The sequence below is a fragment of the Nuphar pumila genome, chromosome 10, assembly GCF_984573655.1.
Source record: "Nuphar pumila chromosome 10, dmNupPumi1.hap1.1, whole genome shotgun sequence".
Lineage (NCBI taxonomy): Eukaryota > Viridiplantae > Streptophyta > Magnoliopsida > Nymphaeales > Nymphaeaceae > Nuphar > Nuphar pumila.
In genome coordinates this window covers 113,844,558-113,862,429 of record NC_143258.1, presented here as the reverse complement: position 1 = coordinate 113,862,429, position 17,872 = coordinate 113,844,558, and the positions used below count along the sequence as shown (strand labels likewise).

Below are 17,872 nucleotides of genomic sequence, written 5' to 3'. Positions count from 1 at the left end.
TTTAAACAAGAACTAAACAACTAACTAAGACATTAGAAGACAAAATAGTGAAACAAACTAACTACTTGTGAAACAACTATGTAACAAGAACTAACTGAATAATACTAACTCACAATCTAACTAAACATGCATTGAACACAAGGATGTTAAAAAGTAATTATGCCCACTAACTCATTAAATCGCAATGCTGCATGTGAATATTATTAACTAACTAAAACCAGCAAAGCAACCTAATTCACAAAAAAAAATGTAAATGGCTGAATCAAATACACTATTAACTAATGCTAATATTTAAACTACCTAAGCTATACCTACCGACCTCAATTAGCGTCAATCACTTGGTGTGTGATTGACGTTAAGACTAAACAAAAAGAATATCATATGCTGCTCATTACATTAACTGATGAATCGTATGACAATATTTAAACTACTACTTATCTTGCTTACACTACAAATAACACCATACACTAATAAATAGACATTAAATGAATAACTACTTAATCTTACTAAAGCACTTATTTAGACTAAGGAATTCCTAACTGAACTATACGCTGCAGATCCACACTTGATAATAATATAACCTAATCTAATATCATGAAAAACGTTAGCTGCGTGCTGCACTAATCTTGAAGCATACAGGCCGTGACTGTCAATGTCAAACACGCCAAAGTGCATGTTTGATGGTTGCTAAAAAAACACCCAGAAATCATTCTGCTGATCGCATCAAACCACGAACATGATACACAAGGTTGGACTCATGCACAATGTTTTCAAGAAGATGTTGGAACTGTATAGAGTGCATGATCATCGATCATCCTAGTATTTATGCCCAAAATAAATGAATAAATTCTGCAGCAACGTATATTAAAACTGAAACGACGTACAACCTACTCTATGCTATATAAACGATCAAACAAGAATCGACGCTAATCAGAAATTGAATGAAACAAATTTAACTAATGCATGTATTCTATTCTAATATGTGAAACCGAAGCAAATAAAATTTTTTAGATGATGACGTATGCAATGATATGCAATGAACGTGTGAAAAATCAAATATGATGCAATGATATGATCCTAAACTACGGAGATTAGGGAAGAAGGGATAAACCGTGATTCACCTCCGATAAAAGGGTTGAGAAGAGAAGATGGTTGATCCAGCTGCATCCACGCTGCCCCGATGAAGAGGAAGAAGTTGTCGATGACGAAAGGGTTTGAAGCTTGAAGAAAAAGAGGAAGAGGAAGAAGAAGAGAAAAATAGTAGAGAAAGAAATCGGCAAAAGAGAGATGAGAAGCAAGGGAGAGAGAGAAGAGGGGGGCAAGAAGGAGGGGAAGCAAGAGGGATGCTGGAAAAACAACTTCTCCAGCCCTCTTAATCCTATTTATAATCCCTAATTAGGTTAAAAACCAGATTTTCAAAAGAGATATGAAGAAATTTTCAATAATTCCAAAAAGGTCTCCTCTTGAAAATTGAGTTTTTCAAAGGGGTTTTTCCTAAAATTAATTAGAAACAATTAATTAAGTTATAATCTAATCTAAATTATGAATTAGAAAGGTTTTATCTAATAAAAATACCGAAAAACACAGGCCCAAATCAAAAAATATGATTTTTCCTGAAAATTGAGTTTCGAAGCAAATTCTCGAAAACAATGATAAAGACAGGTTTTTAATGTGATTTTATCATGGATCATGCATAAATAAAGATGAATAAAATGCAGATATTATGCATGATCAGTATCCTTGATATAGCACAGAATATGTTTGACAGCAAACCAGCGAGCAACTGTGGGCTAGTGTATGATCTAACAGGCCTTGTTGATCGCAAAGGTAATATCAGGCCGCGTGATTGTGTGGTATTGAAGACCACCCAAAATGCTTCGATATAAAGTGAAGTCATGAAACAAAGGTGTATCATCATTAGATAGTCGAGTGAAAGCACTCAGAGAGGTAGTGATCGGCTTTGCATCAACCATAGAGGTGCGACAAAGTAAATTAAGTGCATAGGCACGCTGGCAGAGAAGAAGCCCTAACGAAGCATAATGAACTTCAATGCCGAGAAAATAATTGAGTCAGCCAAGATCTTTGATGAAAAAGGTAAGACAGAGTCATTGAATTAGTTGCTTAATTGCAACAGTGAAGCTGCCAATGATTATGATATCATCAATATAAACCAGTATATAAATAACCAAATCATTGTCTTGAAGGATAAATAACGAAGCATCAGAAAGAGAGATGTGAAACCTGCGAGACTGAAGACACAAACTGTGTCGCTGGTAGGAGGCACATGGAGCTTGCTTGAGATCATACATGGCTCGATCTAGCTGGTATGCATACCGAGGAAAAGCAGGGTCTTCAAATCCAGAAGGTTGTGTCATATAAATATCTTTCGAAATAAGACCATTTAAAAAGGCATTATTAAAGTCCAATTGATGTATAGGCCAACCTGACGAAACTGCAAGATCAAGAACAACACAAATGGTGGTGGGCTTCACAACTGGACTGAATGTCTCAAAAAAGTCAGCGCCTTCCTCTTGATGGAAAGCCTTAGCAACTAGACGGGCCTTGTAACGAGCCACAAAACCATCAGCATGTCATTTGATACGAAAAACTCATTTTGAGCCAACGATATTATAATGAGAACAGGGAGGAACAAGGTCCCAAGTGTGATTAATTTTAAGTGCTTGAAACTCATCGTCCATAGTCGTGTGTCATTTGGGGTCAAGGTTAGCCTGCTTAAACGAAGTAGGTTCATGAGTGAGTAGGATAGAGCTAAAGCATGTAAGAGATAGGGGATAGCGGGTAGTGGTGAATGCACGTGGTTTAAGAGAATTAGTCATAGGGTGAGTATGATCAAACGGGAGACTCATAACAGATTCAGAAAGATGAGAGGTAGAGAGCAATGGCGAAGAGGAGTCATGCAAATCGATAAAATGGCTCACAAGGGAACAAGAAGCAGGTGAAGTAGGAGGAATAGGTATGTCAAGGAGAACGGTCGGTTGAGAGGGAGGCAGTGGAAGAGGGTTGAGAGGTGGTAGGACAACAGGGGGGAAGATCCCACTCGGAAAGACAGGGTGAAGAAGAACGAGGAGATAAAGAGGAGGGTCCAAAGACGGACTCATCAAACTAGACATGTCGAGAAATACAGGTGCGAAGTTGGGAAGGATCGAAACAAAGATAACCTTTATGATGAGAGGCATAGCCAAGAAAAATACATGGGGGTAGTCTTTGGCTGGAATTTTGAGGTATGATAGGGTGTTAATAGAGGATAGCAACGAGCACCAAAGACACGAAGATGACTATAGTCGGGCAGTTTATGAAATAGGAGCTCATACGGGATCTTGCGATTAAGAACTAGTGTTGGAAGACGGTTGATAATATAAACAGCAGTGCGAAAAGCATTGACCCAGAAAGTATGAGACATGGAGGAAGTGTATAACAGACTAATCTCGGTTTTAATGACATGCTGATGTTTGCGCTCAACAAGTTTGTTCTGTTCTGGGGTATGCGGGCACAAAAATTGATGAAAATGCCATGGTTCCACAAAAAGTTTTCAAAATCATGGCTAGTAATTCTCCTCCATTATCAGTTTGAAAAGCATGGATGGAGAGTTGAGGTTGCTTTTTAGTAATATGCTTGAAAGACATAAAGCACTCAAACACTTGGAACTTAGTTTATAACAGAAAAAGCTATGAAAATGAGAAAAATCATCCACTATGAGAAGATAAAAGTGAAATCATTCACGTGAAGACACTGGAGCTGACCACCAGACATCAGCATGTAAAAGTTCTAGTGGAGATATTGTAGAAGAGCAAGATTGACCAAAAAGAAGTTTATAAGCTTTGCCAATAAGAAAACTCTCACACACTTTTATTTTGTTATTCTTATTAACAAAAATATAATGTCTAGAGTTTAAATAAGAAATAATATTTTTGTTTGCATGTCTGAGGCGTTGGTGCCATATATCAAAAGATGTCATTCTGCCCGCATATGCCGCTACTTGCAAATGATCATCAAATTTGATTAGATAAAGTCTCACACTGGATTTCGGTCCCTTGAGGCAAATCTTGCCTATCTGTCAGTTCTTAACAAAGAATTTAAAATGAGTGAATTCAAAAATACAATCATTATCTTCAGTAAACTGGCCCACAGATAAAAGGTTCTTTGTAATAGCAGAAACATGAAGAACATTCATTAAATCAAATGAAGGGTCATGAGTTTTTATAATAAGATTATCAGTGTGTGAGATAGGAAGCATCTTACCATTGTCAATCATGATTTGCTCACCCTCTTGATATTGTGATTTATGGGAGAATTGTTGAACATTCATAGTTAGATGATTTGTAACACCACTGTCAGGATACCAATAGTCATCAATGTTTTGTTAAAGAAACATAATCGAGAATGCTCTAGGGATGTCCCAACATGTTTTGGCAATGTGTCCTCATTTTCCACAATATTGATAGGTGACAGCTCCACGGCTACCTTGAGTTTGGGACACAAAGCTGCAGTTGGACATGTTTGGAGAGGAGTATCTTTTCTGTCCTCTACAGCGGCCTCGATAGAAACCGCAGCCACGTCATCTGCCTCTAAAAACAGTGAATACAGTTTATTAAGGTTCTTGCATTTCACAAGGCTTGGCATGAGTTAAAAGCACAAGTTTTCTTGCTTAAGAAGCAAATCATACAAATCTGTGAAGGTATACAGGGCAAAATTGGTAGTGATGGAAGTCACAAAACTTTCATATTCAAGAGAAAGGTCATTCAAAGTTATTTGAACTAGTTCTTCATCTTCTATGGGATGACAAGCAGCGACAAGAGAGTTAGCTAGAAACTTGATACGGTCTAGAAAGATAGCATATCTATACTTTTTTTTAATAAAAGTCAGGTCTTTCTTTAGAAACATGAGTCTTAAAGGAGATTGAGATCCATATGCTTTTTCCATAAGAAGCTAGGCTTCATGGGACATTTTTATTCTTATAATTTGATCGAGAACAACTTCAAAAATAGTGGCTTTAATCCAACTAAGAGCCAACTGATTAGAATGAATCCAAATAAAGTAATTTGGATTTTCGGTCTTATCTCCATCTGTTATGGCAATGAAGGGATCTGGTTGAGGACAAGATCCCTCAACAAACTTGAGGAGGTCCTGGCTGATCATAACTTATTCAAGTTGTGATCTCCACAGCAGGTAATTATCTCGATTTAATTTTATCGAGACTAAACTGGTGATGGAATTCTATTGGGTTATGGAAGAGGAGAAGGATGATGAAGAGGCAATTGATAACTCATTGAAGGTTGCAGGCTCTGATACCATGAAAGAATTACGTGATTGTAAAGCTCAATTTTCTCTTCTTATCCACCAAGAGACCGAGCACTTTATTTATAGATTCAGAAAATGATAATACAATGATCACATCAATACAGTGTACAATGAAACACGTCAATACAGTGTACAAATTTGTGGATTATCATTTTATGATAATCCTTATCATAAAATGGTTACATCTAGAATATTCTCGATTATCATTTTCGATAATTTTATCATAAAATAATTTCTGGTTGGTTCAAGATTCTCTTGTTTGAGTTGGACTCTTTGTGGTTTAGGATTCTCTTATTTGAGCTGGACTCTTTGTGTCTGGACTCTTCTAGATTATCTTGAGATTGAGCCAGACTCTTTGTGGTTGAATTCTTCCTTATTATCATTTTTGGAATCTTGAGAGAGACGTGTTCTACACTATCTTTATCAGGGTGCATATCCAAGTCTAGACTTTAAGATCGTATTTCGCCTTGATCACTCGAGCCTGCTTGGAGACCTTGTTTTTCACCTTGGCTCAGTGGGAATCCCTTTTCACCCCCACAGTGAAGAGTAAGTCCAAGATAGAGCATGGAGAGGTTACCGATCCTATAATAAAAAATAGTGGGCACCGCAAGCGATGCATTCTCATCCGAATTAAAAACAATGATCTAACTCTTTGCCTCTAAACTCAATACTATAGAAAAGCATCTCAATAAATGCCAGAGTGACCACCTTCATCAAAAATAAGAAAAGGCTTCTTTTTTGTTTGGTGGATGTGATGGAAGGGTTCATGAGATAACAAAGTTGCACCGGAGAGATGATGTTGTGTAAAAGAGCATTTAGCCGATCAGCTAAGGTTCTAGCAATTATTTTACACACAACCCAAAATTGAAATGGTCAGAAGTGGCTCATCTCCACTAATCCCCATACCCCTCACCCCCTGTAAACACCCCAATTTTTTCTCATCCATTCTTAGATACACTCCCTCGTGTGGATGACAACCCTGGTAGGTCAGTTTAGCAGTCCAACCCCAAGTCTGTTTTAGAAAATTACCATTTTACCCACTTTCATTAGGAAAATTATCATTTTACCCATAGGTCATCCTAGACCCATGTCAGTCAGAGTCAACCAAACTCATTTGTAAGCTCAGAACAGTTAGAATATCAGTCATTTGAAGCTCACCTGAGCTCACGATGAGCAAACCATGTTCATTTCTGACCATTCTTGCCAAAATAAGATCATTTCTTCAGAAATGAGCTCATTTTTCACTCAAATCTAAGTCAATTGTCTCCGAGTCAGACATTCTCAGTCAATCCTATTCCCTTGAGTCTAGCTTGAGCTCACCAAAAGTTCAAGTGCTCCAGTTTCAGTTCAAAACCACTTTCAAGTGTCTAGGAGCCCATTTTAGCCCATTTTAACTCTTTCAGCTGAAATTGAGCTGAGTCCAATCAGTTGAGCTAGTGTTTGAGCTTTAGTTTTAGTTCATCTCAGTATTACTGGTCTTTGTTCTAGCTCAAACCCAGCTCTGATCTGTAATTCACTTCACTCCAGTGGTCATTTCTCATGATTTCTGTAAAAATGGCAGCATTTCTTGACAATTCAGTCCAAGAGTCCAGTTGAGTCAGTGTCGTGTCAGTCCCTTTGAGTTCTGAATCCTTAGAATCCAGCTCAATCCAGTTTATTTCAGTTCAAACTAGTTTAAACCTCAATTTTCAGTGACACTCTGGCCCGGTAGAGACAAAAAATCATTTCTTGAACCATTTTGCCCATTTTTTATCAATTTTATCACTTTCTGAACTAGTACAACAGTCAATTGGGGTCTAATATCTAAAATTTTTCATCCAGGGTTAGCATTTCGCATGACATTTCATATCATTTCTCATTATTTCTCATCATTTTCATCATTTCATAACATTTCATTACATTTCATTTCATTTTCGAGATTCAAAACTCCAGTTTTGAAAATTCCAATCTAGATTCAGTTTTTAAAGTTTTCATAAATCAATTTCAACCCCTAGGTTTTCAAAATTGACATTTTTATCCCCAGGATTCTAAATTTGGAAATATTTTCCCGAGAAAATAATCTGGATCCTTTTCGAACTTGATTTTTCAAATTCCAAACTGGATTTGCTCTGCAACGGGGTATGAAACTTCAAATTCTGAGCTTATTTAAAAAATTATCAAAAATAGCTCATTTCATCCAAAAATTTTCTGAAAGGCCATTCTACCTCTCTGGCTTTCAAAATGGATTTCAAAATTAAATATGGACCCATGCCAATGTGGCGCCACACTTTAAATTTTCTAGAAAGTGAAAAAAAATCTTTTTTTCTCCTTTTATTTCTTTTTATTTCTTTTAATTTTTTTACTATTTCCACCTGGGAGAGGTGGGACCCACAAGAGGGGTTGACCCCCTCTCCTCTTCTCCCCCATTTTCTTTCCTTTTTCTCTTCCTTTTCTTTCCTTTCTCCCTTTTTCTTCTCTTCTTCTTTATTTTCTTCTTTTCTTTCTTTCCCTTTTTCCTTTTTTTCTTTCTTTCTTTCTTTCTTTCTTTCTTTCTTTCTTTCCTTCTTCCTTTTTCTTCCATCTTCTTTCTTCCTTCCCCTCTTTTCCTTCCTCCCCTTGGTTGACCCCCTCTTTCCCTCTTCTTTTATTTTTTTCCTTCCTTCCCTCTCTTCTTTCTTTCCTTTCTTTTTTCCTTTCTTTCTTCTTTCTTCCTCTTTCTTTCCTTTCTTCTTTTCCTCTTCCCTTTTTATTGTTGCTTCTTCTTTCTATTCTGCTAAGCATCATACGGTGGATGAGCCTCTCTCTCTCTCTCTCTCTCTCTCTCTCTCTCTCTCTCTCTCTCTCTCTCAACCCTAGCAACCATACAGCTGCTACTTTGGCCTCCTCTCATCTCCCATTACCTCTCTCTAAATCTCTCTCATGCCCAGCCACCTCCAAGTCTCTAACTCCCCTTCACGCCTCTCCCATTAGCTCTCTCTTTCTCTCCTCTTTGCATGTTATAGCCCTCCAACAACTCTTTTGTTGCAGCTGATGATGCATGAAATGCACATCATGTTAATTAATTATTCATGCATTTTGTGGTGATTTTAAGGTTTAAAACTCATGATTAGATGTATTTTGATATCAAGGGGTTGTGGTTCGAATTTCAAAAAAATCAGAGTTAAATTGAGAGTTATGGCTATTTTAGTGTTCGGGCACGGATTTCAAGGTGGATCGGATCCATATCCGACCCAATTAGGTTGTTTTGGACCTTGGATCAGTATTTAAAAAGCTTAAATCCAACCCACACGTGAATCCATATCCATTTAGAAAAGATTTTCAGAAAACCTCCTCTAAAAGTGGCGCAGGGTAATATTTTTTATTTTAAACCTTTTTCTGAAAAATGCCAAAAGTATAAAATCAATTTTTCACCCAGCCCTAGACGTTTTTTGCCTTGGATTTCATGCCCCTCAGTTGACTCTTGCTCCAGCCCTCTTCTCCCCTCTCATCCCACGCCAACTCCATTGAAGATTGAGACCTTGCTTGAGATTCAAGCATTTCTTCATCTCCTTTCCCATATCTTTTCATTTCTTTTTCCTCCTTGTTGGATACACACATTGTTTGTTGTGTTTTGCAGGTGTAGCAGAGGTTGAAGACACCTTTTCTTGCGTGGAAGTGTGAGACACTCCAACAAGAAGGATCGGCTCTACCTCCATCCGATCTTCTAAGCCACCCGATCGAGAATCGACTCATTTTCCATCATCGGTGGACTTCAAATGTGGTGCAGCTGCAAAGGAGAGTTTCATGGTGATGTTCCAGCATCAACGAAGATGATGAGGCATGTTTTCAATGGTTGAATCCGCTCTTTCCTTCCCCACAGTCGTCGGATCGCCCTGGAGGTTGGTCTTTCTCTTCTCCCCTTCTCTTAGATAAACTCGTGTCTTCCTAGAGTCTTTCTCTAAACTTCAGCCCATTCTTTGAATTTTTTCTGTTCTTTGACAGCAAACCACTGTCATTTTTATGTTATTTTCTGTTTTGGAATGTCGATTTGAGTCTAGAGTAGATTTCATATGTGATTTGCAAATCGTTTTCATAAAAAAAAGTGGAAATCGGCTAGACCTTTTCTAGCCGATTTTATCATTTTATAAATTTCGATTTTCTGTAATCTCTTAGCAGAAAAACGTGTTTCAAAATCTCAGTTGGATCTAGGTGAATCGTTGAATCTGGTTTTAGATTTTGGTTTTAGTCCAAAAACGTGAGATTCGGTTAGATTCCTTCTAGCCGATCCCAACGTTTTCTAAGTTTCTATTTTTTTTTAGATTTGTTCCAGTAGTCCACTGTGTAATTGTGATTTATCCCAGTTCAAAATCGTGTTTGGGTCTAGAATAGTTAGAATCTATGTTTTGAAAATCGTGTTTGTCAGAAATTGAAAATCGTCTAGTGTTGAGTCTAGACGATTGAGTGTGTTAATTTGATCCAAGTTCTGAGTTTTTTCTGTGGTGTTTCAGTCTTGTTTGGGTTTGAAAGTGGGTTTAGTGTTAGGATTTTCGTGGTTCATTATTCTGCAAAGTCGTTTTATCCAGCTAAAAAAATCAAAAATTGTAGAAATCGGCTAGATATAGTCTAGCCGATTGGGGCGTGTTTCAGTTTTCTGTCTTCTAAATTTTCGTGTAGCACAGGGTGTTGATTATTTGGTTTCAGTAATTTAGTTTAATGTAGTTTGAGTTTATGGTGAATTTTGTTGGTGTTTAAATAATAGTGTTAAGTTGATTAAATCGTTTAATGTGTTTAGCTTGATTTTAGCAATTTGTGAGATTTTTGTTAGATTAGTTTTTAAAAGTTTATTTTTTCTGCAATTCAGTGGTTGTGCGTGTTTTATCTTTAGTTAGTGGAGATTAGGTTGAGCTGTGTTTATAGTGTTTTAGAAATTGTGTTCAAGAGAAAAAGAAAAAAAATTATTATTGATTTTCTTAGTTTAGGTAAAATCGAGTTCTGGGTGTTAGAGTTGTCTTCTACCCCAAGCTGGATGTCTGCCATTAGAGGTCCAGCTGAAGGTTAGAACGTTTGGTAAGTTTGAATTGAATTAGTTAATTTTTTTAGGGTGTCTAAATTCATTGAATGTGTGTTATTACATTAGACGTTTTAGAGGTGTAATTTAGGTAAGTTGTGGTGTGAGGGTTTGTCTAATTAGATCTTTTAAATTCCATATCTTATATTCTAGTCATAGTCATTCATTTCATAGTTTAGAGGGTAGTATAATTAGAATAGTGATAATTTAAATCAATTCATTAGGTGTTGGCGTTTTTTGTGAAAGAGGGCAATTGAGTAATTTTGATTGAGAGTCGAATTTGGTAAATTTGCATTCTTTCAATTTCGTGAGATCCTCTTTGGAAAGCTTTGAAAGTTTGATCCAGCCAAGAGAGAAGGATTTCTCTCTATTACACTTTTGGAAATAAAATTCAATTTCAAAAATTACTTCCTAAAAAGGCTAAACACGATTTTTAGGAAAGGAATCCAATTGGTAAACTCTTACTTAAAGAGAATTTCAAAAACATGTGGAGCCTTTATGCTGGACTGTTTCACCTCCTCAAGACTTTCCAAACTGGTTTTTCAAGGCAATTAAGGAGGGTGTTGGCTTTACCAAATTCGTGACTTGTCATTTAGGAGCCCTTTCTCTAACCGTCCTTAGTGATCTAGAATAGATTGGGTCTTAATTATTTTAGTTAAGTCTGAATTACTTTAAGTTTTAGTAAATGATTTATTAGTAGGTTGGCATTAATTAGTAGTTAATGATTTCCAATTAGGAGTGTAAGCTAGATAGAGGAATTTAACTTATTTTATCATTGTCGATTTTATACAATTAGTATTTACTTTTTAGGTTTCAATTGTTATTAATTTTCTAACTTAACCAACCTAGTGAGTCTAGGTGGGCCGTGAGCCTAGTCAAAGTCAAAACATATTCCAATTGTCTCACCTAATTGACCATAGTTCTTAGTTAACCTTAGTTAATATTTATTTTAGTTAGACTAATTAATTCAATTGAGTTCATTTATCTCTCTAATGTTTAGTTAAGTGTGATTGTGAAAGGCATGTTTTTTAGTTTAGCATTTAGTGTAGATTAAGGTGTTAGATTGATTTAATATTGATTCTCTAGATAGTTTAATTTGCATTGTATTTGTAGTTAGACTAATTTGCATTTGGTGTGTTCTTTAGTTTACATTTAGTATTGATTTGTGTGTGCATTTCCATAGTTGTGTAGCCTTTTTAATTGCATTCATTTTCTATGTTTTGACAGTCCTTTAGCAGCATTTAGGATTGTGTTTGCATTTAATTTGGATTCTTAGTGCTAAAAGTGGATTTTCAAAGTGAATAGTGCACTGATTTTGAAAACTGATTTTTGCGCTGTTTTGCACTCATCATTTTATGTGCAATTTTCTTGATTTTTCTGGAAATTTTTGCTCTGTTCTCTTTATTAGTGTGTTCACTGTCTGCAGTCCAAATTTCAGCTCATTTTGAGTTGATTTGGTCTGGTTTTTAAGCGTTTTGTGAAAACAGTTTTTTCGGGTTTCTCAATTTCAGGTCCTGCGATTTCCAACATTATCCTGATTTTGAAACGCTTATATCTGGAGTTCCAGAAAGAATTTTTTAAATCTGTAAAAACTGTCAGATTTTTGAATCTGTTAGTTACAGAACAGAAGAAATTTTAGGAATTTTGGACTTCGTTTACTCCTTCAACCACTCTGTTCATGAAAAGCTGTCAGAAGTCACTTTTGCACTAGTTAGGGGTAAAATAGTCATTTCATTGTCTTAGTGATTTTCATGAGTTTTCTGCATCTTTCTGCATTTTAGCTAGTGCATCTGTATTAACCACGTAGTTAGGGATAGATTAGATAGTTTGTGAAGTTATTTTGATGGTTTATTTGATTTTTTTTTAGTGTTAATTAGACTTTGTGTGAATTAATTTCTGTAGAATTAGGATTAGTTTAATTTTTGGATTTATTTGTTATAATTGTTTACTGACTTTTCATTTTTTGTGTTTTTAGGTTGAAAAGAATACTAAAGATTCCAAGGTTATTCTTGTTCGGCGTGAAAAATTGAGAATTGGTGAAAGGATAGAATTGCCCTTGGCGAGCAGAAGAAAAATTAAAGTGCTTTTCTAGTTAATTTTAGTTTTTATTTTGTAATTTTGTTAGAATTGTAATTGTTGACTTAGAAGTGTAAATTAATAAATTGAAATTTTTAGAATTACTTGAATATTTCCCGTTCCCTATGGATTCGACCCGTACTTGCCACTTCTGTGGAAAGTCGGTTATTTACTTTTGGTTGATGATTTTCCAAGTGTTTTTATTGAAAATTATCTTTTAAAAATATCGTTTGCAAAAACCCAACCAGCAGCCACACCTCCAGCTACTTCAACATTGGCGGCAGCACAACACTTTCAACCTACCTTGAAGCAGCCATCTTGAAGCAGCCGGTCTATCCACCTTGAAGCACCCATCCAACCTCCTAGATCCAGCCGGCGCAGCCGCACCACCCTTGCAGTCGTTCACCCTGCTCCAGCTTCATCAAGACAACAACTTTGCTGCAACTCCATCATAGCAACAACCATTCCCTTGTTGCATTTAGCTCTACATCAAGGCAGCCGTCTCTGATACCTTCCCTTAGCTGATCCAAGGTATTTCCTCTTCTCTTTATGCTTTCCCTCTCTAAAAATCCTATAGCTATTTTCTTTAGAGAGGTCAGTTCAAGACAGAAACCCATGATTAAATCCTGGATTTATTTGGTTGAACATGCATTTGATGGGTTTTGTATTTCGATGCTATATAGATGAAAGAGATCTGTCCAATCTATGGACCGGATCCTCCATCTTCATAGCCAATATATATATATATATATATATATATATATATATATATATATATATATATATATATATATATATATATATATATATATATATATATATATATATATATATATATATATATATATATATATATATATATATATATATATATATATGATTCGTACCTCCCTGTCATTGATGCATTTATTTCTTTTTTTTATGTTAAATATGCTATTGATTTCCTGCCGAAAGTTTGGATCCGTTTGGGTTCTGTAACCCCATTAAACAAATAAAATGCCAAATCGGGTTTTTAACCCTGTGGAAACTCCAGATTCACTTGTAACAGACTTGTGAACTCGAGATCTCCTCCCTATGGGAGATCCGATTCACTTTCTAAAACATACAGTAGATTCGTGGAGGAATATACTATTTTACTATATTTTATGATATTTTTTCAAAATGATTTACTGTCTCAAAATTCGGGTTTTGCAAACCCCCGTGAAAATCTTGTTATATGCTTGTCAAGGTCTAGACCGACCTTAATCTGTAGTGGCACTCCAATCTGTAGGTCCAATGTCAAAACTATCAAAATAAGAGTTGTTCCTCATAAACTCCTCTATCATTTTCCAAAATTTCATAATTTTATAACTTAGGTTTCTACCATTTCTAGATTTTAGAAGTCTGTCTATCAAATCCCTGTTAATTTATTTTAGCAGAATTAGAGGCCTGGTAATCCTCTGTGTCTTCTGTAACCATAAATCGGATGCCAAAATAGTAAAATGAGGAGTTGTTCCTATGTGTGTCAGGGACATCCCCCTAAAATGTCAGCCATTTTGGCCATTGTTTGCCATTTTTACCCGATTTTGTGTGAAAACCTATCAATCAACCCTAAATTCTAGAGTCACCGGATTTCGACCGAACTTGCCAGAGCTATAAATCTCCGACCATAGGTCGAATCTTTAATCTATAAAAGGCAAAAATCCTTTCCTAACTGTCCTTTGTCGCCTTATAAAATTTGGTGCATTTCCATGGTAAGTTTCTATTCAAATTTTGGTTTTTATTAGGCTAGGTGTAGAATAAAAGGCAAAAAAACATGATTTTCTAGGATTTTTTGTTAATTTCCGTATTAGAAAATACCAAAAAAAATGATTTTCGGATTTCATTCAGTTATTAGGGTTAATTTAGGTGCCCATGCCAAATTTGATCCAATTTCAAGTTCATTTGCCATGTGTGTTAGTTAACTTTTAAAATCAAAAGCGAAATTCGGTGTTTTTATGATATTTTTGCATTTTTAGGGTTTTAATATGTATATCATCATCTCATATCATATTATAGTTGATTTCTACATCATTTTCATTCATTGAAATTTCAAAACTTGCAGTTTACAAAAATTATTTATGAAAACCTTGATTTCAAGGTCATAGTCTTGCTATCAGGGGCATTTTTGTCATTTTTACCCCAATTGTGAAATTCCAAACTTTAATTTTCCTATTTTCATCATATCATATCATCTTGTGTTTGATTTATTTTTATTTGGATTTCAAAACTGTCATTTTACAAAAATTATTTCTGGAAACCCTAATTTCAAGTCCATAGTCTTGTTATCAGGGGCATTTTGGTCATTTTCACTCCAATTTTGAATTTCCAAGCCTTATTCTTTGAATTTTCATCATTTATTTCTTACGTTTATATCAAAGAGGTATGAATCAAGTTTACATCTGGATAATATCTGATAATTTCCCAATAATTTTGGATAAATCCAGATAAACCTACATTTATGTGTTAACCCCATTTTCTAGTTTTGCAGGGATATTCAGGAAGAAGACTTCATTTGTTTTTCTTTTATTCAATTCAATGTAATATCAGATATAAAATTTGGAATAAGAATTTACATTTCCTGCATAGAATAGGATGCATTATATATAGTTTGCTTTCGTATAATTTCAACACCTAATGTATAATTCATGCATATTTTTACAAGTCCACTATGGTTGACACGAATGGCACGTGCACAATCTCTTAGAGAGTTGACAAACTCGGTGGAATTCGTATTTATGGTCATAATCAGAATATGAATGAAACTCAGATTTGTAATCTTCGTATTAGCCATATTCAGCCTGCACTCTTAGGCTAACTTCAAAAATGCACTGCATTTCTCAAAAACTCAAAAGGATTTTCTCAATTCCTCAAAAAAAAAATATATTCTAAATCCATATTCATTCATTTCAAACAATCATATGCTTTCATCTCAATTCAGATAAATCGATTTTCTCAAAATTTTCCAAGTCTTTCTCAGAAAGTGATTTTCTCAAAACTTTGAGTTTTCGAATGATATTTCAAATATTTCTCAAATTCAAATCCTGATCTTTTAACATTCTTAATTTCATTTTCAAAGTTCAAAAATCGATTTTCTCAAAGTCTTTGAAATATCTCTGAAACTTGTTTTCTCAGAACTCCCAAATCTACTTTAGAAATCGATTTTCTCAGAAAAAGCAGTTCAAATCTCAAAATTCGGTTTTCTCAAAGTTTCAATCTTCCTGAGAATCAATTTTTCCTTCAAAAGTTTTTTTTCAATGCAATTCCTGATTTCTAATGAAATTCATAATTTGCCCAGGAATTCATTTTTCAAGCATTTTCCAAATATCAGAAGCAAACATCATATTTCTCAAAATGTGCATCTTTTCAAAGATTTCATAGCACATGCCTGATTCTCTGTGCATTTTAGGAAAATAGAGCATCATAGAGATATTTAAACTTAGTTAAAGCACACTTTTGATCATTGGTTCAATTACCCCTGGTAAAGGCGCCAGGAACGGTTGAACCTCGTACCGACAGGCGGATCTCATTCCACGAAATTTTCTTGCAAATTTTCAAAAACAGAGGCGAGTAATTTTCAAAAACCAATTTCAAAACTTTGGTCAAGTTTGACTCGCAGAATCGTTTCTCTCTCTCGCAGAGGGAGAAAAAAATTTTGCGATGATAACACCCCCACCCCGCCACCCAAAATTGAAATAGTCAGAATAAGCACCAAAAGTGATTTACATAATTCCTTGGGAAGTCTATCATTTACATAAAACTCCAGCATCAACTAAAAGAAGTCACCTTCGCATTCCTCCCATATAGATTTTAAAAACTCTATAGGGAATCCGTCCAAACCAGGGGCTTTTTCAGTAGAAAGTACCCAATTTTTTTGAGCTCCTCCAAGGATAACTATCTCTCAAGGGCAAAAGCTTCCATCGCTGAGAGCAAATGTGAATGCAAATTGTTCATGCAGTGTAGAGATGAATTGTGTACAGAAAAAAAAGTGCATGGACGTGTGAAGTTACCTCTTGGAGGAGTGCCACGCTCTATCCGCACACCTTGAAACTCCAAAGCTGAAATATGGTTTGTCCAGCGTCTAGCTGAAGCGTAGGCATGGAAAAAATCGGTATTGGCATTCCCTTGTTGGAGCCATTGAACGCGGCTCCTCTGCTTCCATCGAATCTCCTCCTGCACTCTCCATTCTTTAATTCTATCACTCAAAGATTGTTGTTGAAGCACATCTTGGTGAGGAGTTTCCTCTCTTGGGTCCTCTTGCAAAGATCTCAGTTGGTCCTCTAACGAGTTTATATCAAAGTGAAGGTTGTCATGCCATGCTCCCTAGACCAATGAATAATTTTCCCTAAAATGAAGCCAATCTTCGTAGCCACCACCTTACCCCTCCACCAGCTTCTAAGCAAGTCGCCAAGGCCTTGTTCGCGTAACCACCATAATTCAAACTTGAATTGCTTGGAGCGGACAGGCCAACCAAGGCCCCAACATAGAGAGATAACAGAATGATCTGCGATGGTGTTGTGGTCCATTGTGGCTCGAGCATCATGTTGCTCAATAATAAAACTTGGAGAGAGAAGGAACCGATCAAGCTTTCTCAAGCACAGATTAACCCACTTGTCAGACCAAGTGAATCTACCCCCGTCAATTGGTATGGATGAGAGACTCCATTTATCAACAAAGGCAGCAAAAATTTGCATACCACGATTAACACGTGAAAGGTTGTTCACATCCTCTAAGTTCAGCAAGGCATTGAAATCACCACCAATGCACCAAGGAAGATCGTGGAGGTCATCCAACTGATCAAGCTCAGCCCATAATTCACGCTTCAGGTCGGTCGTAACCGGCCCATAGAATGAAGTAAGCCAAAAGGGTTTGGGAACATTCACGCCAGAGAACATCAGCGTGATGGGCAAGCTGCCAATTTTAATCTCATCCCCTCAGATGCTATCTTTCCATAGAACCAGCATACCCCAAAGTTGGAACCCGAGAAGGGAGGAAGACAAAGTTACATCCCCTCGACAGATGATTGACAAAAGCAAGCCATCAGTCGTATATATCTTCTTTTCAAATATGCAAAACACAACCAAGTGGTGTTGCCTGATAAAGTTAGCTATGAAGTCTTGGTTATAAACATAACCCAGCCACCAAACGTTCCACATGCCTACCTTCGTAGAGACAGATCAAATTCAGCTGGTACACAACTGCTTCGCGGACCTATCGCCCAAGCAACGAATGCCCCATACGAAGCAAGCTCGCCTTGTCCACCATGTTTTGCAGCACCTGGCTGCCTAAATGGCCCAGTAGTCAAATGTTTGTGGCCAACTCCATTTCCATGAGCAATCCATCACATAAGGTCGATATGCCCACCTCAATGAAATCAAGATGAGCAGGTGATGCAGATGAGCTGGAGACATTTGCACCTAGTTCGATCCACAG

At 36.2% G+C, this 17,872-nt stretch overlaps 1 protein-coding gene across 1 annotated transcript; it reads right to left on the bottom strand.

Annotated features, from left to right (window-relative positions):
* Nucleotides 1-4,329: 4,329 nt before the first annotated feature.
* On the bottom strand, nt 4,330-17,334 carry LOC149827976 (uncharacterized). The gene is made up of 3 exons (XM_090018612.1): nt 16,821-17,334; nt 16,450-16,719; nt 4,330-4,586 (listed from the first exon to the last, which is right to left on the bottom strand). The coding sequence occupies exons 1-3, from the start codon at nt 17,332-17,334 to the stop codon at nt 4,330-4,332; spliced, it is 1,041 nt and encodes a 346-aa protein (XP_089874738.1).
* Nucleotides 17,335-17,872: the final 538 nt, after the last annotated feature.

What these genes read in the sequence shown, in the direction of transcription:
- LOC149827976 (XM_090018612.1), bottom strand. Translation starts at nt 17,334, where the DNA reads ATGTTCTCTGGCGTGAATGTTCCCAAACCCTTTTGGCTTACTTCATTC. An exon ending in GCTTAGAAGCTGGTGGAGGG is followed by an intron (nt 16,720 to 16,820) that starts GTAAGGTGGTGG and finishes TAAACTCGTTAG; the next exon opens with AGGACCAACTGAGATCTTTG. An exon ending in GCGTGGCACTCCTCCAAGAG is followed by an intron (nt 4,587 to 16,449) that starts GTAACTTCACAC and finishes CACTGTTTTTAG; the next exon opens with AGGCAGATGACGTGGCTGCG.